We start from the raw sequence: 25,059 nt of genomic DNA on the forward strand, positions 1-25,059 counted from the left end.
TTAAGTTCAGTCAATATGTGTTCCTTAATATTCGTGTAAAAAAAAAATATTCGCACACCATCAAAAAAAGAATGTTTACAAGGATAGTTTAATTTTAGATAGTGAAGGACTTAGATTGTGAATACCACAAGCACTTGGATGTATGATAGGTTTGGCTTGAGCCTGAAGTGCATAACTTACTTGTTTACATTTACATATAATTTTTATATGTTCAATTATGTCAATCAATCTGTTTAGAGGCCGCGATCAAAATTGGTATTCTTTTAATTTGATCACCATTAAGGACCAATCAAGTTTGATGACCTTCTCTAATTGGAACTACTTTTTTCAGTGATGTTTACCAAGTAAATCATTATTAAGCATTTATTAAATTCATTAAAATATTAAATAATCTAATCATTCAGTTAACAGAAGTTATCAAAATGAGGAAAACTGAGTTCTTTTGTTTTTAAATTGAGGGAACATCGAAATGCATGTATGGTAAAGGTATGGAATCTCTATTTATTGGGAAACTACTCAATTGAAAAATATGATCTTAACTTCAAATTTCAATCAATGAATAATCTAATGATTTTTGTTAAGGGAAAGTGCCCATGATAGCAAAACCAACATCCCCACTGATGATTTCTAATTAGGGTATCTCTAAGATGATCATAAAGACAATTTTGACCCTCAAAGATAAAATTGTCAGGGAACCAAATATTGAGTCTAGGAAACACCAATAAAATTAAGAATAAAGAATTCCACCTAATCAGCCCCAAAATTTCAAGTTGGAACTCCTACCAAAAAATAATCAAGAAGGACGAGAGAGAGAAATCAAGAGTGGATCAAATTGTTCACATCAAACAAACGTCAATCTAGATATCTTGATTATTCAAGGTCAAATGCGGTACACATGGACCTATTATAAAATCAGACATTCAAAAAAACTATTATTCTAAAGAATTATCGAGCAAATATATACATGATAGCAATATCACCATCTCTCATTAAATGACAGTCAACTTATGTATCTGTACGATGATGATCATGCAATGACAATTTGACCCTCAAAGATAAAAAAATTATCAGGATAACGACCTAGGAAATACTACGAATGCAAGAAAACAAAAGCCAGTCTATCAGACTACAATATTCTTTTAAAAAAAACTTTTCGAAAATAAATAAGATGTGTAATAAAAATCAAGAGCATGGTTTCAAGTTTGCAAAAGAGATCAAAAAAGAAAAATACCTTCTTGTATCACTCAGTCTCAGTTTTTATCCAAACCAAGACATTACCTTGAGACAATATGTTGAACTTGACTTAGAGCTGATCAAATTTGTCGATATCTATCAAACATTGATGCGGATTGATGACCGAATAACTTGTCGTGTATCGTGATACTAAATTTAAACACTAATTACATCCAAAGTCGGACGTACAAGAATCAAGTGAAAAATAGCAAGCATTGCACATGATTAATTACTCAATTACCCAATAATGGAAAACATCACTCAATTCCATACTTGAGATTGTGAATCCCAATATTCCAGATAAAGCATGGATGATAATATTATATAATAACCGAAACCAGGGAAAACCATGGCACTTGCAATTCCTATCTCTTCTCCAAGAAATAACAAACAAACCGTAAAAAATCTCCATGCACATTGTCCAAAGAGATAATCAGCATAAACAGAGATAGAATCAAACGAAATAGAAATAGGTACATAAACAAAACAATCAGACAAAACCTAAGCAATAAAATCAGATAATTGCAGTAACATGCAAGAACCGTAACAGGTCTGAAACAATCAACACAAACCAGCATTAAACATAGTGATTTTTTGATCTCTTTTACAAATATTTATTAGTAAAAAATTTTGTTCTTTTGATTTTTTACTTGATATTTCATCGATTTAACGTCCCCACAGAATATTGGGTGTCTCAGACCCTAAATCAAACCCTCATTCCACTAAACCACAGAGAGAGGGAGAGGGAGAGAGAGATTGATACCTGGACTCAATAATCTTCCTCTCTGTTGAGTTGATGCAGAGAAAGACTTTACAAAAGAATAGAAGGATAATCTCTTTGGTTTTCTCTCAGTCTCACACTCTTAGGGTAGTGAGTGAGAGAGAGAGAGGTCTAGGAGTGTTGGAGAGTTGGTAACGCTCTTGTGCGTTGTACGGTCTTCCAAACACGTATTTCTTTCACACCGTCAACTTTCTCTTTTCAGTTTCAAACACACCCCCTTCTATTGATTTTACATAACGCTGCACAAGGAATCGAGAGTCAACTCGGTCTCCCCATGACCGAGACGATACCTAAAATCGATCGAATATTCAATTATGGATTCAAAATCATGGTTTGGGGAAAAGGAACCCACCTTTGTGGTGACATCGGAAACACGTTCTTGTATTTCGTTTTTACTTTAATTACGATAACACCCTTTTCTTTTTCTAATGGACCATCTTACTTTTACTCGATGGATAACATTACTTTACTATTTATAAATTATACTAATTTTTTTATCAAAGATAAAGAGAAGAGGTGACAAAATTAATAAAAGAAAGTTAATAAAGCTGGTAGGGTATTCTTATATACATTTTTATTTTTTTATTAAAAAAAGTCATGACATGTTCTTGGGTTCGAAGTTTGAACCTTTAAGAGAATATGATGCATCATATTATGATGCATGATACATTATCAATGTATCTCTTCACAAAAAGAAGGTAGTGATGAAAAATAATATATGTAGCAATATCAATTAGAATATTCTACATTAAAAATATTAATAAAATAGAATATTTATATATTATGCTAATTTTCATATCTTGGTTGAAGTAATCTCTATAAATACCCTATTAAGGTTCATGTAATGTTTATCTAAGAATTATTAATAAAATTCAGATTTTTTCATGGTATCAGAGTTCAAGTTCCACTCAGCAAATCGATATTGGTGCATCGTGCTTTAGCGATAGCGCCACCGCCATCGCCAAACCTAAATCATTTTGTTTATGTTATTAGTATTTTTTTTTTTCAATAAAAATACCGCATTTCTCTATGTTTTTACAAACTTTCCTACTTCACAAGTTAATCATTCATGATCTCAATTTTCATTTTATCTATAATCTCTTTAATGAGAATTCTTGATGTATGCTGATGGGAGAAATCATGATAGACTTGATCTAGGGGTCACCCCACTGACTCCGATAGACTCAAAAATGAGCGAGATGCAACAGTAATGGATTTCACAAACAAGCGGTGACCATCATCAAGCTTGATTGGATGTTTGTAGATATTCGTTATCAAGTATTTCATGAGATCAAAAGGGGTTATTTAATTAAACCAATTGTGTACTCTTTCTTCAAAAGACTATGCAATTATAGGAGGATGTAAGAGAATATTATGCACCATACTATAATGCATGTACATTGTAGCATTATCAATGTATCTCATCACAAAAGGAAGGTAGTGATGGAAAATAACATATCTAGTAATATCAATTAGGATATTCTACATTAAGAATATTAACAAAGTGAAATATTTATATATTATACTAGTTATCATATCTTGGTTGATGAAATCTCTGTAAATACCCAATTATGATGCATATAATATTTATCCAAAAATTATATTTTTTTTATTTTCAGTGTCTATGATATATCATAAAAATTGTATTCTAAAGAGAAATTATTTTCACTGGGGAATCAAGTCAAAAAATATTATTTTGACATGATAATAATATTTTCAGTCCTACCCCATAAAACTATAAAAAATAATAATAATAATTTTAAAGAAATACCATTACCACACCAACTTTTGCTAACGCCACCTCAACTCATATGTGATTCTTCATTGCTTTATTCATGAATTGGGGTGGCATTAGCAAAAGGTGTAGTAAGAAAAACTCTCTAATTTTACCATCAATTTTTCAACCAAATCATTCATACCCTTTAATCAAATTATTGATCAAGTCAACAAGTATTATCTTGTCATGATAATAATTTTTCCAAGAAAATGTAGTCTTACACCCACAAAGCTAATATACATATGAACATATATATATATATAGGGAGCAGTTCGACAATCCTAAAGTTTGCCAAACGTTTTTTGTAAATCACTTTTGATGGGGTTAGAAGTTTTGGAATAGGCTGATTTTTTGTGAGGATGATCTCTATGGTAAAGAGATCATCCTCACCAAAAATCAGCTCATTTTGAAACTTCTAACCCTAGTTTACAAGTTGAAGAATCATGGACCGTCCAATTTTTGTAAATCACTTTTGATGGGGTTAGAAGTTTTGGAATAGGCTGATTTTTGGTGATGATGATCTCCTCATCATAGAGATCATCCTCACAAAAAATCAGCTTATTCTAAAGCTTCTAACCCATGTTTTGAAAAATGTTTGGCAAGATGTTAAACAAACTTTAAGGCTGCTGAACCGCCCCCATATATATATATATAAGATACAACTGAGTTAGAACAGTTGTACGTGACACAAACGTTCAATCAAGTGTTGTAGATTAAACCTCCCATCAGGTTATAATGTCATGGAACCCACTTTATTTTCTTTATTCTTCACATCCTCTAGTTTTACTATATTTTCTCTTCTATCCTTTAATCCATTTTATTATTTTTCATCTTTTATCCCTTTAATCTCAATTTTTTTAATAATACCCCTCAAACTATATTTTTTTCACTTTTACCCCTTTAACTCGAAAGATGATAGTCTCTCTAACTTTACTGTATTTTCTTTTTTACCCATTTAATCCGCTTTATTATTTTTTTTTCATCTCTTACCTCTTTAATCTCAATTTTAAATTGTAATTTCTTGGGACTCACTTTATTTCATTTATTCTTCACCTCTCCTAACTTTTCTATATTTTTTCTTTTACCTTTTTAATCCATTTTATTGTTTTGCATCTTTTACACTTTTAATCTTAAATTTTTTATAACAATTCTATGGGTTAAACCTCTCATCAAGTTATAGTTTTATGGGACCCACTTTACTTCATTTATTTTTAACCTCATTTAATTTTAGCATATTTTCTTTTCTAATTCTTTAATCTACTATAATATTTTTCATATTTTATCCTTTTAATCTCAATTTTTTTTAATAATATCCCTTCAGCCCTATTTTTTTCCACATTTACTCCCTTAACCTGAAAGAGGATGCCCCATCATCTAAATTTACTATATTTTCTCTTTTACTCCTTCAATATGCTTTATTGTTTTCTATTTTTTACTTATTTCATCTCGTTTTTTTAATAATACACCTTCCATCAAACTATAGTTTCTTGAGACCCACTTTATTTCATTTATTCTTTACATCCCCTAACTTTATTATATTTTCTCTTTTACCAATTTAATCCACTTCATGATTTTTCATCTTTTACCTCTTTAATCTTCATTTTTTTATAATAATACCCCTCTAACTTTATTTTTTTCATTTTTACCCCTTAACTCGATAGAGGATGCCCATGTCGTAGGCATGGATGAACTCTAGTATATATATATATATATATGGTCGGGTTTGAGTGACAAATTCTCCGACAAGCATCCAAACAAATGATCGTGTACGTCAAGTCTTTGAATATCCAATGACGGAGATCTGAAAATAACACATGATTAATTATTTTACTTAAACCAAATTTGATGTTTGCAACTATATCCTTCCATTTCTAGATACCCTCCTCACATTTTAAAAGCCCTCAAACAAAAGAAAAGAAACCAAACCAGCTCGTCTTCTTTACTCTCCACCTTAACCTCTTCAACTTCAATTTAATTTTTTAAATAGATTGGAATTTTGTCATGATGAAATCTCGACCCCCTATTAAAAATTTGAGTTATCCCATATCTCAGATTGATTCTTTTTACAATCCTTATCTGTGCAATTTCGTTTAAGACACACCTACATTTACAATCTTTGTATTTTTTTCATCTTCTTGAAAATCCTAAAACTTGGACCAACTCTTGAACCATTCTGAATTTTACCAAGAAAGAGAAATGCATTTAGACTTTAACAATGACGCCACCTTACCATCATTTATTGTTCTTCACCTTTCAAATTTCGATATCTTGTACTAATGGTTAAGATTTGCATATTAAAATGATAAAAGGCAAGAGCAAGTTTACTTCTAATTCACTATGGCAAAGTTCCAAGCAACTAAAATTACTCTATTAAGCCGTTAGAAACTTTGTTAATAATCCAAGATTCTATCGAGAGGGAGTGGTTGTGATGGAGAGGGTTAGGCTTAGGAGAGTAAAGATAGATGTGGGGTTTTAGGTCGCTTGAAAATCTCTGACCTAAATTTTTGTCGCTAGATGGGATGGAGACAGCAGTGAGGTGAGTTGTCAATTGCAAGTTAAGGTCAAAGAAGATAGTAAAGAAGAGATTTTTTTTTTTTTTTTTTTTTTTGGGGGGGGGGGGGGGGGGGGGGGCGTGTCTTGGTTTTGTTTGGATTATAAGATTGTCAGGTTGTGTGTGTGTGTGTCGCGTTCTGTGTACACATAAGGCAACTCATAAAGCAACAAATCAATACAGCCGTCGGATTAAAAGATGATCCAACGGCTCATGTTATAAGGTAAAGAAATTAAATCATGTGTTCTAATAAAAACAATTATAATTTTAATTATTTGCAACTACCTCCCCGTACCCATTTCATCATCTTTATTGTCGTTTTTCACTGTAAGTGTTTTTCCTTTGCTGGTAAGAAGAAATCAAATTCGTTTCTCTATAGATTTGGGCGACTCCAATGTGATGTCAGGCTGCACATCATATAAAATTTATTTCTGCCTCCCCATAAAAGAAATCAGCTTCGTCTTCTTCATTTGGCTAAAATTGCGATGAAGGTGGCTATCTTTGTTCTTCTTCAATAGAGGTGGATCCAAAGATCTCTTTGCCTCCGCTTTTCCAACTAATCTATAAAACACTATTTGATCTCTCACCCAATTTGCTGGATAAATCAATTCGATTTTTCATCAACAACAACAACATCATCAATGACTCGTCCGAATTTCGAAACCTAAATCATCTATTCAAAGATTTTGATATATAAAAAAATGTAATTCAAGACTCACCAAATCCTTCGTTTGTTTCTAAGCAACGATTGAAACATCCAATCGGATAGAGAACATCTAGTTTCAGATTTCGGCCGAATTGTGTTGAGAATCCAAGTAGGAAGCTTGTGATTCCTGCAAAATTCACACCAAGAGCAACTAGAGAAGCTGATTCGACACCAACGAGGAGTCTTCGCCCAAATATTGCAGAGAAACGATGAAGGAAGAAGACGAAATTGAGAGAGTTTATTTCATTGGAGATACGGGGAGGTGAGTCTAATTTAGCAAAATTCATTTCTTAACAAATGATTTTACCTTTGCAACATATCTGAACCGCAGATATGTGTTTAATCCAACGGCCTACATGAGTTGTAGAGATCTAAGTCGATATGTTTGTATATTGAACCCGACCATCATATATATATATATATATCATCAATTTTCTTACCAAATCATTCAAGCCCTTTAATCAAATTTTTCTAAATGTTTATGAGCTTCAATTTAACTAAAATAAAAAAAATACACCAACTTTTTTGTAACAGACCAATTAAGAAAATCTACATGGATAAAATAAGAGTTGAAGTAAAAAAAAATCAACAAGCTATGATGGCAATTCAATAGCAACCAACCTTTGATTTTTTCATAAGGTTTTTGGTGATTCGGGCTCCTAACTTTCAAAGTTAAGAGTTCAGGCCTCATTTCTTATGTATTTGAGTGTTTACCCTCAAAAGTTGCCACATCAGCACAAAGTATATGTTCATGCCCAAAATGCTCTTTACCCTGATCTGATGTTAAATATGTTATTACTATCCTTTGCAAGTGTAATTATTATACTTTTCAAAATATAATATATTTCTCTCAGCTCTCTGGCATTTCATTGAAGCGTTGATTAGAACAGTTGAAGAAGATGAAGAAAAAGATTTTAGACGGAGAAGACGGATATTTCAGACAGGAAAAAAAATTTCAAAAGAAGAATGAAAACATAGATACGAAGAAGAATAAGATTTCAAATGGAGAAAAAAATGTAATTGAAAAATGAGAAAGCGCCTTTGTAGCGAAATATATTATTTTTGTACGGTAAAGTAATTTATTTGTAGCGCAACTCATTATTAATGATATCAAACTTTATAAAGATGTCATGTGTATATCATCGTGTCATGTTGAGTCGTCACATATCTTTTCAGATGTGAAATAGTTTCCTTTGTAGGTATAATTATTAAAAATTTTCATAATATAATATATTTCTCTTACCTCACCGTCATTTTCAATGAAGCTTGCATCGGAATAGTTTAAGAAGATGAAGATAGAAATTTCAAACGAAAAAAAATAAGATTTAAGGCAGAGAAAAGGTTTCAAAAGAATATTGAAAACATAGAAGCGAAGAAAAAGAAGATTCCAAATGGATAAGAAGATGTAATTGAAAAAAAAACGAAAGCTCCATGGTAACGAAGTGTATTTGTAGACACCTCATTTTTGCATATACCTAATTCTACAATTTGTCGCTCGGTTACCATAAATTCCTAATGATAAACGTAAAGAACTTAAAGGCTTGTGAGTACTATCCCTGTTTCTTCCCATTTCCAATCTTTTCATCTCCCCTACTCATTACGACTCGACATAGAAATTTACGCACACTTAGGATCGTTACATCTTACATTCGATTTAGCAAGCATGTACGCTTTAGGTTCGATAACTTAGAGACCTCGCTACGCTAGGAAAATATGACTTTGAAACTTAGAAATAATCACGTCGAAACTGAAAGAAACCTCACGTTAAAATTCGTAAAAATCTATAAAAATCGATAAAATGACGAAAATACCCTTCATGAATTTCGGACCTCCGAGAGACTTCGAAAGTACCTCCATTGCACTCAGAATATGATTTCGAGTCTAACAAGACCCAAATCGAAGAAATACAGAGAAATTTAGGAAAAATCATAAAAATGACCGAAATGCCCCTCAACCTTCAAATTCAACATAGAGATCCCGATCGTTAGGAAAATGTAATAAAAATCGAAATCCAGTTAAAAATCTAATCTAACTAAAAATAAAAATTCAACAATTCAAATTCAAACAATTAAATAATTAAAATTAAAATTAAGCAACAATTAAACAATTAAAATTAAAATCAAGCAACAATTAAACAATTAAAATTAAAATCAAGCAACAATTAAAATTAAATAATTAAACATTTAAAATTAAAATCAAACAACCGATCAAATTAAAATAAAAACACAATCAAAGCAACAATTAAAATTAAACAATTAAACATTTAAAATTAAAATCAAACAACCGATAAAATTAAAATCAAAACGCAATCAAGAAATTAAATCCAATAAAAAAAATTTCAAATTAAATAAAAAATTCTAAAATCAATCAACCAAAATTCCAATTAACCAACCATTAAAATTAAACTCAAAATCTAATCAACAAATTTAAAATCCAAAATTAATCCAATCCAAAATCAATCTCGATCGATAAAATCAAATTAAATCTTAAATTGAATAATTAAAATTAAAATTCAAAATAAAACACAAACTCAAATTTAAATTAAAAGAGAAACTTTAAGTACCAAATCAAAATCAAAATGTCGAGGAAATTCCGTTAAAAATCAACCCAAAACGAAGATCGACCAACCAAAACTCAACAACAAGAGACCACTAACATGGTACGAGTAGCGGGGAATACCCACCATCATTTTCCAAAAGGGAATAATAAAAATAAAAATAAAAGAAAGTAAGGACGTGTTGATTCAAAAAAAAGAAAGAAAAATAAAAGAATTAAAAAGCGAAAAATAAAAATAGAAACCTGATTTTTATAAAGAGAGAGTGTCTTCTCTCTTGCAGAGGAGAGACGTCTTCTTCTCCAAGGTGGCTGCTCAAGGGGCTGAACTCGGCTAGACATCTTCTTCTTCCTCTCTCTTGTCTCCTTCGTCTCTCCTCTTTGGACTGGCTCACAGACCTCTCTCTCTCCTTGTTCATCTTCCCTTATTCTCTTCTCCAACGGTTCCACTACAACTACATCCCTTTCACTGCACTTCATCCCTTCCACTCACCTTCATCATCTCCACTGCTGCAACAGCACTCCCAGCCCTCTTTATCACACCCTCTACACCTCTCCAGCCTTCTCTCTGTCTTCAGTTCATCTTCAACAACTTCCCCAACAGCATAACCACGTCCCTGCATTCATCTTCATTTCTCTCTCTGCACAGCACAACACCCCAATATAGTCACATTTTGGCTGAACCTGAGCGCCCCATTGTTGCCCTCATCTCTTCTCCACGTCTTCAACAAGATCTCTCTCTCTCTCTCTCTTTCACGTCCTCTACTCAACAGACCTCTTTCTCAGCCCTCATCTTCAACAACGTCCCAACACACTCACTTCTATATCAGCCCTTTCTCCAACACATGTTTTTTACTTTCAAACCACACAACATCACCGTAGCCCTCTGTTTTTTTCCTCTCCTCCTCAAAATGCTCCAACAGCAGCAGTACCTTCACTGCAAGGAACACCTTTGCAGCCATCATGTCCATTGCTGCTACAGCCTCGTTACATCGTATACCATAATGCCTATCTCACTGCCTTCATCCTCCTTAGCGGATACTCACAAGCTTTGGAGGTCGTATCTGAAGGAATCGGATCCTATCACCTCTCTATAGGTAATTTTTCTTTTGTTTTATTTTTTAATTTGTATTTTTATTTTTTTATATCAATAGGATTAGTAGATTTTTTTTATGCATTTTGTTATTATTATTATTTTTTTTTGTAGGTTGATAGGGTTAGGAGAATATTTAGTTTACGCTTTTTTTATTCATTATTTTTGCATATTAGTAGGATTAGAAGAGTTTTCTTTTTTTAATATTTCTCTATGTTTTTATTTGTTTTGTGTCTCAATAGGGTTGGAAAAATATTTTTTTTTATACTTGTCTATGCTTTTTTTTATTTTGTCTTGACATATTGATGAGGACAATTCATATATATATTTTTTTATGATTTTTTAGGCTTTATTCATTTTTGTATGTTGATAGGGTTAGGGGTTTTTTTATGTTTATTTATTTATTTATTTTCATATTGATAGGAAGAGGAGAATGTTTAGGTTTTATGCTTCTTTTTTGTTCATTTTTATTTTTTTTAGGTTTTGTTTTTATTTTTATTCTTTGCATGTTAGTAGGATTATGAGGATATTTTGTTTATATATATTTTTTGTGTTTTTTTGCATATTGATAGGATTAGGGAAGAAGTTGTTTTGCTTTTGTCTTTATTTTATTTTTATTTTTTATGCATTTTTTATGAACTTGTGATGATATATTTTTTTTAGCATGTCGTTGAATGATAAATGTTGTTGAAAAATTGAGATATGTCATTGCATGATAGTTGTTTTGAAAAAATTGATGGTCTTAGATGCTTGCCCGTTTGAGTCGATTTGAGAATTATTTGAGTTTGAAAATTTTGTATGCATTGGTGTTTGTTGATCTCCAATATTTTGTATGCATTGGTACTTGTTGATCTACAATTTGGTAAGCATGGTATTGTGAACTCTTTTTCTTGTTATTTCATAAATTTTCAAATTGGTGATCCTTGGTAAATCCACATTTTTAATTCGAAAATTCCCATTCATAATTTCGTTTTGAAAATTAGTATTTAGAATTTTTTGATAGGGAAATTGTATAATTTTCTATTTGAGGAAGGAATATATTTACAAATTTCTATTTTAGGAATTTCACATTTTAGCAATTTCTAATTTAGATGATTTTGCAATTTCATATTTAGAAAGTTCATGGATTTAGAAGTTTCTAACTCAAAACTGTGATATCTTTGGAAAACTTCTATTTTGGGAAAGTTTCAATTTTAAAATTTCTAATTTGGGAATTCAGCATATATTTTTGAATATTAATTTGGGGAACTTCGGATTCCCAATTTGGAAATTCTTTGAGTTCCAATTTGGCAATTTCTACTTTGGATATCTTGGGAAATACTTGCATGTAGAATTTCCTAATTGATTTTAGATCATGGAGCTAATTGGGGCTTTTTCAAACTCTTTTATATTTTGCGGAATTCAAAGAGTAATCATGTAACAATTGGGACAATTTTAGTCATAGGATTTTTTTGGCAAATCCAACGTAAATTGATGATGATGATTGGACTGTAACCTTAACAGTAGTCTTTGTATGTTGACCATAGGATGATTTTGGATCGTAATAGAGACCGATTACCTTGATCAGATGGGTTCGGTGCCTAACACCTTTCAAAACCCGTAATCTGACCCCTTACCCATGTCTCTGATCCGTGGACCGATCCAAAGTTATTTTTGGCTCCTAGACCTAAACTAGGTGGCGACTCTCATTTTTCAAAAGTCCCCCATCTAATAAATCGGACCTTTATCCACTATTTAGTGAAAACGGGTCGTGACGATTTCAGTATTACTTTTATATTGTAACGTAATTTATTTATAACACATCGCATTATCTAATGTTATCAGATTTTATAAAGGCGTCTGATAAAATGTAATAATTGCTATTTGTATTTATTAGCTGTCATTTATTTAGTAGATGTCATTTATTGTATTTAATATTTCCTATTCTCATGTTTGGACTAGTCAAATAGGTTAGGAAGTGCTATTCTTTTGGTTTATTAGCTGTCTTCTATTATTCTATTTTTTAGTTTGTAACCGTTGGCTCAAAGTCTTTTTATAGGCTTGAGAGCTATGAATAAAAGGGGGGAAAAATATATGATTTCTAGCAAACTCTATGAGTTGTTTTGGGAGGCATTGGTTCCTCATATAAGCCAATAAATCCTTTTTTTTATATATTAATTCTCTTATTTACTATGTTGCTAATTTGGTGTTTGTATCATCTTTGGTATCAGAGCCAAGCAATGGAAGATCGACTGAAAAAAATGGAAGAGAGTGTTGTTTCACTTTCAAACGTGCAAAAGAAACTCTCAACTAGCCAAAATGAAATGATGTCTCATCTCATGGAACAGATGGAAAAATTAACTCAGTTGGTTACTGGGAAGATTCAATTTGAAGTTAAAGAGAACTCAAACAATCGTTTTCGGGAGCGAAGAAATGCAAGATCCGAAAATGATGACAACCATTCTTTCAATAGCTTCATTCCAAAAACATTAAAGCTGGATTTTCCCAAGTATGATGGGCAGGATGATCCAACTCAATGGTTATGTAAGGCAAAGAAGTATTTCATGCTCCATGAGATTATGGAAACTGATAACGTAACCTTGGCTTCCTTTACTTGCACAGTGGTGCAGAGCTATGGTTTCAAATGATTGAGCAGGAATTACTTTACGTTACATGGGAGGATTACAAAACAGGGATCATGACCCGATTTGGTCCTAATCATTTTGATGACCATTTTGACGAGTTGATCAAATTATGGCAAACTAGAACTATGATAGATTACCAAGGGAAGTTTGAAAGGTTATTGGCCAGAATTGGAGTATTTGCACCTGATGAGAAAGTGAGCTGTTTTGTGGTAGGTTTGAAGGACAATATCCACACTGATATTCAAGCAAATCGACCATCTACACTAACCATGGCTATCGATTTAGCAAAACTGTACGAAGCCAGAGAATCTTCCCACCGGTGACCAATTGCTCCTCCTTCACGAATGAATAACTCTCCATGGCCATCAATGAGAATTCAGGAATGAAATCTGGAAATTGCACCAACAATCAAGAAGATGACAACAAAAGAATTATCCAAGAGACGAAAGAAGGGTCTTTGATTTCACTGCCATGACAGGTACACCCCAGGACACATCTGCAAGAAATTATTTATGATTGAAGCAAGTTGGGAATGTGAAGATGATGATGTGGTCATAGAGGTAGAGGGGCGACGACAAAACCGAACCTAAAATTTCTTTGCATGTCATAGCGGGGGTACAAGTGCCTAAAACGATGAGGATATTGGGTGGAATTAAGGGGCAATCAATGATTACGTTGATCGATTCAGGTCGTAGACACAACTTCATCAACTCGCTGGTCGCACAACGGATCAACCTTCTTCCAAATTCTTCCGGCAAACTGGAGGTGATGGTAGCTTTAGGTGAGAAATTGGCATGCTCGGGAAAGTGTTCTTCAATACCATTTAAACTTCAAAAGGTACCCCTTATGGTTGATTTTTTTATACTACCATTGGAGGGATATGATGTCGTTTTAGGAACACAATGGCTGAGAACTTTAGGCCCTATCCAGTGGGATTTTGAAAAGCTTCAAATCATGTTTAAGATGGGAGAAAATGAGGTGATTTTGCAAGGATTAACTAATGTCAGGGATGAAGTAAGTGACCCTCCTTTAACTAAAATTACCAAGCTGCAACCAGGAGTTATTTTATACCTTCTAAACAGTGAAGAGCCATTGAAGTTGCGAGAGTCCCTTTCTACACCATTACAATATCTGTTAAAGGATTTTCAAAAGATTTTAAAGGAGCCGATGGAACTACCTCCTCAACATGCTCAAGATCACCGTATACCTCTTATTTCAGGTGAAGGACTAGTTGTGGTACATTCTTATCGTTACCCTCATTTTCAAAAGGATGAAATTGAGAAGATTGTTACAGAATTACTGGCTGTTGTGGTTATTTGATCAAGTACTAGTCCCTATTGTTCCCATGTTCTACTAGTAAAAAAACAAGACAGCTCTTGGCGAATGTGTGTCGACTATCAAGCTTTGAATAAAATCACGATGAAAGATAAGTTTCCAATTCCAGTTTTGATGAGCTTTTAGATGAGTTATCGGGAGCTCAATACTTCACCAAATTGGACTTACGCTCTGGGTATCACCAAGTGAGGATGTATCCTAATGACATCGAGAAAATAGCCTTCCGAACGCATCAAGGGCACTATGAATTTCTGGTGATGCCCTTTGGTCTTAGAAATGCTTCTTCAACTTTTCAGGCACTCATGAATGAGGTATTTAAAGATTTCTTGCGTAAATTTAATTTTTTATTTATTGACGATATTCTCATATATAGTCAAAGTCTGCATAAACATATGGAGGATTTGCATCTAGTCTTCAATGTCTTGAAAGCTAATCAGTTGCGAATCAAGTTAGATAAATGCTGTAATACCCCGGATTTTCAACTCGTATCTCCAAGAAGTGTGATATTTCGAGGAAAATGCCAAAAAAGGAAATTAGAGTAAAACACTCGGATATTGTTTTGATTATTTTTAACGAAAACCAACTCCACCATTGGATTTAAAGAGGTCGAAATATATATTTTAGCCTGTAAGCAAGTTCGAATTCGAGTTCGAATGAAAAAGTTATAAAATCCTCGAATTTTGCGTTAAGTGGGACCCAAAATAGTGAAATTTTGTTGGAGAGAGAATCAGGAAAAATCAACTTCACTGTTAGGTCCACAATGAAAAATTATTCAAACTGGAATACTCACATGTTATTTTCCGAGTTCGAATGGTCAGGATTTTGTCGAAAACAGAAATAAGTAAAAAAAATACAAAAATGCCCTCCAACTTTTGTTATAAATATAAAAAACTCATTTCTTTTATTCACTTTCTACTCTCCAACTCACAAAAGGTCAGCCCATTCTCCAAACCTAGGATTTCAACCCTTCCCATCAAGATCTATCGCAAATGAGTCCGAGTTGAACCTCGACGAAGAAGGAAAAATTGTCGGCGTTGTCGAGCTCCACGTTCTCACCCCATCCAACCTCCATTTATTTTTTTTTTCTCTTAGGCTCCTACTAAAAACCAACAATAGGGGTTTTGATTTTAATCACTTGGAGTTCCACCTAGTTTGAAGAAGAGTGGTCCATCGTTATTGAGGGAGGAGGGACACCTCCATCGAGGGTTTCACAACCAAACCGATTCGTTTGACACTCAAGTTCCACCAAATTCGATGTTCCGGACCGTTACTCTTTTATTTCCAAGCTAACGTATCGTGTCCAACAACCACAAGGGTAAGAGACTCTTGATTCTTATTAATAATCATAGATTTCGAAAAATTACATTTAGGGATGTTTCGAAGCTTATGTTGTGTTTTAAAAATCGTAGAATGTTGTTGTAATTGCTTCAAATTCATGCTAGACCTAAGGTATTTGATGTATTTTATCGTGATTTAATTATTTGATCCGTAGGTGGGTTATTAGAATCGAAAACGAGTGAAAAACTCGAAGAAATGAAGAAAAAAAGGAAAAATTCACAAAAATCCAACATTCTGTCGGTGCCACGGTGCTCTATTCACGGTGCCACCGTGAGCCACCTGCACTATTCATGGTGCAACTGTGAAAATCAAAAAGTGCCTGATTTTTTTTCTGATATTTTTTTTGGATTCCTCATGTTTTTAACATGCTAAAACGACTACTTATGACCCCGTAACTCCTTCAAACGAAGTGGGAAATTTTTTTTTTTGTCATGACGGGAATGTTTTAAGTGTTCGTATGATATCTTTTGCATTACTTTGAATTAGATTACAAAATTACATGGCTCTTCTTATGTTGTCGAGGGCCTTCATTTATGAAAATCTATTTTCAATTTCGAAAACTTTGAAAAATCAAGTTTCCGACACTTAGCCAAATTTTCACCGATTTTTCTAGTTTTGGCAGTTTGCCTTCGCATACTTGTTGGGACCTCGTTTTGAATAAACCTTGATGATTTTCGATGAAAAGACCAAAATGACTTTGAAAGATTGAAAATGAATGATTTGATTTGAAAAGATGAAAAGTGAGAATGTCGAGAGAATGAAAAAAAGGATGCATCGGTAAAATGTCAGAGTCATACCCGAGGGGTGATGCCTGTATTTTACATTGTATGTTGTATGTAGGTTCGTAAAAGGATATCCAGGTTATTAATGAAAGGATTGCATGTTTATTTAAATTTATATTGGCGCAGAGGCTCCGAGTACTGTTGTTTATTTTAGGCCAAGTGACCACAGTTTCATGGTAGGAACTGGATATCTATTCTCAACCCTATTCTGTTAATTTCTCTTTTGTTTTAAATGGAAATCAATATATATTTAACTATTTTGTGAGCCGTTAAAAGGTATGTGAATGCCTGAAGGGATAGTGCGTCACATCATCCAGAGTGATGTACTTTCCTAGGATGTACGGTAGGGACCACCAAGCTCATACGTGGTATGAGACGCGTATTAGAGTAGAGTCATAACTGAAATTTGGGTCCATTCCTTTCTTATCTTTACCAGTGAACGAGTATTGTAAAGGTGGTCGTATACGAGTGGAGTGTTATTTTGGGAATCACATGCACGCCTGATAGGCATAGATGAAGATGATTAGTCAGTGATCACTAACTATCTAGTAGTAGTTGAGCGTTCTGACACATCGAAAAGAGATCCATTGCTTACGGTCACGTCAAACAGCCAGCTTGAGCTAGATAAATGGTCCCGTAAGCATGATAAACAGCGATCAACCACAAAATCAAGAACTACGATGTTATTGAGGAATATCATGTCACGACTGGAAGCGATCCAGTCGTGAATCCCAACTCTTTAATTCCAATACTCCATTACTTGTATTATGTACCTGTTGCTTTATTTTGAGTTATAAACTGAAAAGCATGTCTACTGTTCCAATGTTGTTATTTAGAATTGTATAAAAATGAAAAAGTATAATGAGTACTGATGATTGATGTGATGTAAACTTTTAAACTATTTAGCTGCTCATCTCTGGCTATATGTACCAGTTAATCGTATTTTCTCTTGTAAAACTTTGCATATGTTAAATTGTTCAACATACTTACTCGACCATGTTTAGGAGAGGTTATTAGTAGGAATTGATTGTGGACTTATTGGATAACCATCGTTACTTACCCTTTCCTTCCTATTTTTTTTTTAGTTTCAGCACTTGCAGTTATCAAGACAGGCGCATAGTCGTTAAGTGAGGAGTATCTGGTCAGTCAGATCGACGATCAGAGTCTATTGCTTGGTGAGCACTAGGACTACATCTTCTAGTGTTATCAGTTTCATCCAGGTTGTATGTAGTAGTTGGATTGAGAGTTTAGGGCTATGTTAGAGTGAGAGTATTTTGTAATCCTGTATATTATAAACTTTCGCTCTCTGATATACTCATGTGTTAGATATTTTCAGTATTCCGCTGTTATTCCCGTGTTGCCTTTATATATAGTCACAATTTGTGGTATATTAGATTACGATGTTTTCAAGTTCCGTGGAACGCTAACATAAATAGGGGGAAGCCATGTCTGAATTTTGAAGTGGCCTTGGGATTTGTGTTAGCGTTTGGCGGGACGTCACAAATGCCAATTTGGGAGACAAGAAGTTCAATACCTTGGCCATGTGATTTCACAGCACAGAGTGGCAGCTAATCCAGCCAAGATAGAAACCATGTTAACCTGACCTAAACCAAAAAATCCGAAAGCAATGAGGGGTTTCCTTGGTCTTATAGATTATTACTGAAAATTCATACAGCATTATGGAAAGATAGCCTCCCCTCTCACTAAAATGCTGTAAAAAAATTCTTTTGAATGGTCTTTGGCAGTAGAAGAAGTTTTTCAACGATTCAAGGTGGCAGTGACTCAAGCACCGGTACTAGCCCTCCTTAATTTTTCCAAATCTTTTATAGTTGAATGTGATGCTTCTGGTCTTGGTGTTGGAGCAATTTTGTTACAAGAGAGGCCCATTGCTTATTATAGTCATGCTCTCCAAGGGAAGCATTTTCTCTTATTTACATATGAAAAGGAAATCCTTACTTTAGTGTTCAATTCAGAAATGGAGACCATACCTCTTGGGAAGAAGATTTATAGTTCGCAGTGACCATCAAAGTCTCAAACACCTTTGGTCGCAGAAGATTACCACCACATCCCAGCAAAGGTGGTTGTATAAACCAATGGGGTTTGATTTTCATGTTGAATACAAGAAGAGAAGAGAGAATGTTGTTGTTAATGCCCTGTCTAGATGCCACGAAGTCAAGTCTGATGATGGATCCCTTTTTGCTTTGTCCCAGTTGATCCCACATTGGTTAGATGCTATTAAAGAGGAAGTTGAAGACTCACCAACATTGTTGGAACTGAGAAACAAAATTCTACAAGAAGAGAAAGTTGGACCCTGGAAGTTAAATGAAGGAATCATTATGTTCAAAGATAGAATTTATCTTGAGCATAATTCGAAGTTAGTGCAGGACATCATGAGGGAGTTTCACGGAAGTACTCATGAAGGATTTGTAAAGACCTTTCAACAAATTAAAGCCAACTTTTATTGGAAGGGAACGAGGAAACACATTAAAGAGTTTATACGTCTTTATGATGTATGTCAGCAACATAAAGCAGAGTTAGTAGCACCAGCAGGGTTGTTACAACCCCTGCCAATTCCGAATCAAATTTGGGAAAACATTTCTATGGATTTCATCGAAGGGTTGCCCACTTCCAATGGTAAGACTACAATTTTTGTTGTTGTCGATAGGCCATTTCATCCCTCTATCCCATCCATATTCGTCTGTGAGTGTAGCAAGGCTATTTTTTGATAATATTTGTAAGCTTCATGGTGTTCCAAAATCTATTGTTTGTGATAGGGATCCTACTTTCACCAGCTCTTTTTGGAAAGAATTATTTAGATTGAATGGCACTTCTTTTAATTTTAGTTCCAGCTACCATCCTCAAACTAATGGCCAAACAGAAGTGGTAAATCGAACACTTGAAATGTATTTATGATGTTTTACGAGTTCGAGACCAAGGGAGTGGCTCCGATAGCCATCATGGGCAGAGTACTGTTACAATACCAGTTGGCATTTAACAATCCAAAAAACTCTTTTTGAAGTTGTGTATGGAAGGAATCCTCCAAGATTACTCAATTATATACCTGGTACGGCTAGAGTAGAAGCTGTAGAGCATGAATTGTTAGCTCGAGATAAGGTCTTAAAAGAGGTTCAAGAATCCATCTCTCATACGCAGTCAGGGATGAAGAAGATTTATGATTCTAAGCATACAGAAAGGGAGTTTAAGGTGGGGGAAATGGTCTTCTTGAAGCTACAACCTTATCGTCAATTATCAGTTGCAGTAAGAAAGAATGCCAAATTGTCTGCTCGGTTTTATGGACCATTTGAAATTTTAGAGAGAATAGGAAAGGTTGCATATCATTTGAAATTGCCTGCTACTTCTCGGTTGCATCCAGTTTTTCATGTTTCAGTTTTCAAGAAGAAGCTTGGTGATGGTCAAATGGTGTTAGATACTCCTCATTCACTTTCCCAAGATGATTTGCTTCTCCCATTTCCACAAGCTGTTTTGAATCAGAGAAGGAAGAAAAGGACGGCGTGAGGTTCTTATCTATTGGTGAGGGTTATCACCTGCTGAGTCAACCTGGGAAATAGAAGAAGTGTTCAAAGAGCGATTTCTAGAATTCATCTTTGAGGACAAGGATGTTTCAAAGAGGGAGGGAGTTGATAAGAAGTAATAATTGCTATTTGTATTTATTAGCTATCATTTATTTATTAGCTGTCATTTATTATATTTAATAATTCTATTCTTTTAGTTTATTAGTTGTCTTCTATTATTCCTATTTTTTAGTTTGTAACCATTGGCTCAAAGTCCTTTTATAGGCTTGAGAGCTATGAATAAAAGGGGGGAAAATATATGATTTCTAGCAAACTCCGTGAGTTGTTTTGGGAGGCATTGGTTCCTCATATAAGCCAATAAATCTTGTTTTTTTTATTATTAATTCTCTTATTTACTATGTTGCTAATTTGGTGTTTGTATCAGCGCCATGTGTATATCGTCGTGCTATATTGGGAGACCATGTGTATTGTAACCTTATCTAATTCTATCTTCTTCTTTTTTTACATTTTTATTGTGAGAAAGATGATAAAAAAAATGGATATAAAGTTTGGAAGTTGGAGGGATGTAAAAATGAAGCTTCATTACATAAAATGGAGCTTCTTTACTTAACAACAGAGCTTTATTATTGTTAATCATGTAAACATGGAGGGACGACCAATATACTAGTAGCTTAAAGATGTAAAAATGAATGATAGATCAAAACACCTATAGCCAAAGTTTTATGGAGAAGGAAGATGCGTGTAAAAGTGATGAAGTAAGCTTAATGTGAAATTTTGGGTAAAACTGCCCATAACATCTGCTATGTACTATATTTCAGGTCTAGATAACAACTCCCAAAGACAAACCTGACAAGGTTGAGGGATATTTCAACCTTTTGGTAAGGTGTAAGGGTAAAATGCCAATTCATAAGAGATGATGTGACGCCCCAAAATCCGAGTCCACGACCCAACCCAAAACCCGCAAGTCAAGATGTAGATCCAAATATTAAAAGTAATTTTTTTTAAATTCTTTACAATATAAAATATATGTATATCTTTTTTAAGTATTTTACAGTTAATATTTAAAAATTCTCTATAATAGTCAATATTAATAGTAATCATCGATAATCTAAAATATATGATTTTACTCAATTAATGAGACATCTCCAAATGAAGTCTCCTTCTGAACAAAATAGATATATTTAAAAAATGAAGTCTCCTTCTGAACAAAATGAAGTCTTTTATAAAATGTTAGATTTTCAACTCAATGTATTTTTATAAGAAAAATATAATAGTCATACGTTATAAAAGAAAATACGAGAGAAAATTTTAGAAAAAATTAACAGATGTGTGTTGTTTCCTTCTGAACAAAATAGATATATTAAAAAAAAAAATGATTGTTGTGGATTACACATTTAGTATTTTTGCGAATGGTCAATGGGATTGGAAAGCTAACACACAAACCTAAAGATTTTATGTTTTGACTATTTCCAAAAATTGAATATTTCTAAGAGAAAAAAATAATTGACCGAAACAAAGTTCATTTACAAAGATAGTAAAATTCCAATTTTGCATGGTTTATTTAAAAAAACATATAAAATTTAATACTCTGATTTCGATGATTTTACCTATTTTGGAAAGAAATTTTTGTTTCCTATCTAATCACTATGATAACATATTTTAAAAATAATAATTTATTGGGTAAAATATAAATAAGATCTAATCTACTTAATATTTGAAACAAATAAACAATCAATTGTCACTTTAATTCATTATTTATAAAATTTAAGAAAACAATCCAAACATTCCTCTGGGGATGATCGATCTATCATATAGAATTCATAAAATAAATAAATCCCTATAAGGTTTATTGTTTCGCAATATTTATTTTGAGACAAATCAAATTTGAAATAAGATAAATATAAAAATATATTTTTTATGTAATTCGTCTAAGACACCTCTTCGGGATGAGCATCTGAAAAAATTTGAATAAACAACGTGAGAAAAATCTCCATAGGTATTACTATACCCACTCATGATTTAATCAAGATAATAATCATATCAAGTAATCAAGATTATCTTCAAATCTTCTATTGTGTAACTGATATAAAAATAAATAAATAAATAAAATATGTCGTGGAATGATAATTCATGCATAGGTCTAATTCATGCATTGGTCTCACTCACATAACACGGGACATGCATATAATAGGTCATACACCCACATAACACGAGACCTTCCATATTAAGTTCGGGACCTTCCATCTTAAAGCATTTTGACTTTTTTTTCCTCAATCAAGATTTTTACCAATCCATTATGCCGATGTAACAATCTTAACTTTCAAGCATCATCGTCATTATCCATGCATCATTTATGAACTCTTCTACCATAAATAATATATAAAAAATACATAATTTTTCCTTACATAAAAAGAGATGCACAAAAAACTTAAAAAATAAAAGATCGTCATTATAACGAAAAAAATCAAGAAAAAATATAGGTGTACACCTACCTAATATTTTTGTATGAAAATGAAGTATTATATAGACCTTGATTAGATGAAGAATTTTTGTGTTTCATCCAAAAACAAACGACTTTAGCAAATAGAAGTTCTAAAGGCTTCTCTAATGGTATTTTTCTAGCAAATAATAGTATTTCTCTAAATATTCTAGAATGGGGTGAGATGAACAAGAATTTGTGGAGATTTTTAGGATTTTTAAAATTTTAAAATTTTGTTTTTATCATCCCCCAATTGTAACTTAGGTTCTCAATAAATTAGTATGGCCTTAATCTTATAGTTTGTACCATTTAGGCTAAAATAATCCTTATTTCATCATGACCATTGATTACTGATTTTTAAGCCACATGGAAACATCTTAGACTTTAATGTAATAAACCAATAATATTTAAATATGTGTCATATTTTAGTTCAAAAGAAATAGAGTTTTGTGTAATAGGAAAGTGACACGTGACATGGAAGAGATTAACAAATTCAAAATTCCCAAATTTATGGGATAAGTATCAATTAACCAACTCATTTTCTTTCTCACAATTTAGCAATAATTTAAAATTCAAAATAAAATATTTTGAAGCACCATTTGACTTTTGAGAATTTCATAAAAATTCCTCATCTTTGGACCTTACGTAAAATTTCAAAATGCCCTTTTTCATAAATTTCTTAACTTTTAACTAATAAAGACATTAATATTATCATATTATTTTTAAAACTTTATTATATAATATATTATGATAAAATATAAGATTATCATAAAGTAAAGTATATAAAAAAACAAACAGTCGTAGAAAATATGTGAAGGGCAAAATAATTTAAAAATCTTCTGTCTCTTAAAATTTAGGAAATATGATACGTTTCGTAAAATTATATTCTAAGCATCTTTCATATTTTAGTCGATGTGAAAATTTGATATTTGGGAGCTCAAAAATATAAATTACTCAAATGAAAATAATGGTTACATCCCTAATATAAAAACATTATTATTTTTTGACTAAGTTATAATTTTTTAGCTACAAGGATTCATCAAACTCGTGTCAAAGGATAAATATTTTTTCTGATAATGATATTTTAAAAAAAACTAAACTAACCTGAGGTGAAATTATCTTTTTACCCCTAAAGAGAAAAAAAGTATATTATAAGTACAGAAAAATAATAGAGTAAAGTTTATCTCTATATATTATCAATTATATTTAATCAAACACACATATAATATTATATTTATGGCATAATTATTTTTTAGGATATTACAAATGAGACATGAACTCCTAACTTGTGAAAGTTAGGAGTCCGAATCACTAAAAATCCCTTTTTTTCATCTACCACACACTTTTTCTCTTATAATCACTCCCTTTCGAGTTTATGAGTTTTTGGTGCATGAATATAGACTAAAATCGATAGGCGTCTTGGAGAATAAATAATAGAAGAGATTGCGGTCATAAAATATACAATGATCACTCACCCTCAATAACATATTCAATTTCATCATTTGTTTTATCATACAAAAATTGTGTCCCAATATAAGCTTGAATCATAATTCTAATCTTCAAAGGAATATGAATACAATGCAGGGTGTTTAATAATTGGAAATTCTTCTTTGTGCATAAAAGATGAACTCCAAACTATACCAAACAAGCAAGTCTTCTTTATGAGGCTTTCAAATCTTTTGAAGAACTTTAAACTCAACCACGTGTTGGCTGCTTTTCTTTATTTCCAAGCTCGAGCTTCTAAGTGTTTTAATGGTTTGTGACACCTCACAATAACTTTTATTTTCCATCCAATTTTTTTTTGTAATAAGTCCTATTTAATTGCTTGGACAAGTATAATGATAGAAAAAGAGAACAACTCTATAAGGTTTAAGGGGGAGGAAAGAGGACATGATTATAATAATAGGAAAAAATTGAATTTTATCATTAAAGATATTTTATTTGCTTGAATGTTCAAAACGAAGAGACTTGTTTAAGTTTACAATGACCAACTCTTAAAATCCTTCCCTTATTGAATACTTCCCTATTTTATACGGTTTTCTTCACACATGAAGTGAACACCTATTTTTCATGATCTATTCACTCTCAATCTAATTGTTTGACTAGTCCCGAAAGAATTTGGCTCGATCTATCCACATCTGATTAATGCCCATATCAAGGACTCATGCATCTTGACTTTGTAGCATTTATACCTTTAAAACAAAATTTTATATAATAAAACACAATGAGGTGGCCCACTTCTGGGGGATAAACATTCGGAGTACACTTGGCCAA

At 32.6% G+C, this 25,059-nt stretch overlaps 2 protein-coding genes across 5 annotated transcripts in view; one reads left to right on the forward strand and one right to left on the reverse strand.

Annotated features, from left to right (window-relative positions):
• Window positions 1-2,295, reverse strand: part of NRPD1A (nuclear RNA polymerase D1A) — a 62,986-nt gene extending 60,691 nt beyond the window's left edge. For 2 of the 4 annotated variants that reach the window (XM_086458186.1, XM_086458184.1), the window contains exon 1: window positions 1,997-2,293. The gene's annotated coding sequence lies outside the window, so the exon portion shown is untranslated. Of the gene's footprint in view, window positions 1-1,996 lie in introns of all 4 variants that reach the window. The other 2 variants (XM_086458187.1, XM_086458189.1) reach the window with 2 other exon arrangements.
• An 11,656-nt stretch (window positions 2,296-13,951) lies between these two features.
• LOC147391240 (uncharacterized) lies at window positions 13,952-14,638 on the forward strand. The gene has a single exon (XM_086459034.1). It carries the CDS (start codon window positions 13,952-13,954, stop codon window positions 14,636-14,638), a length of 687 nt encoding a protein of 228 aa, XP_086315160.1.
• The last annotated feature ends 10,421 nt before the right edge of the window (window positions 14,639-25,059 follow it).

The sequence above is a fragment of the Akebia trifoliata genome, chromosome 11 (assembly GCF_017979445.1).
Source record: "Akebia trifoliata isolate Shusen 1 chromosome 11, ASM1797944v1, whole genome shotgun sequence".
NCBI classification, from domain to species: Eukaryota; Viridiplantae; Streptophyta; class Magnoliopsida; order Ranunculales; family Lardizabalaceae; genus Akebia; species Akebia trifoliata.

Excerpts from the sequence above, each read along its gene's own strand:
- LOC147391240 (XM_086459034.1), top strand. The coding sequence starts at position 13,952 with ATGAGGATATTGGGTGGAATTAAGGGGCAATCAATGATTACGTTGATC.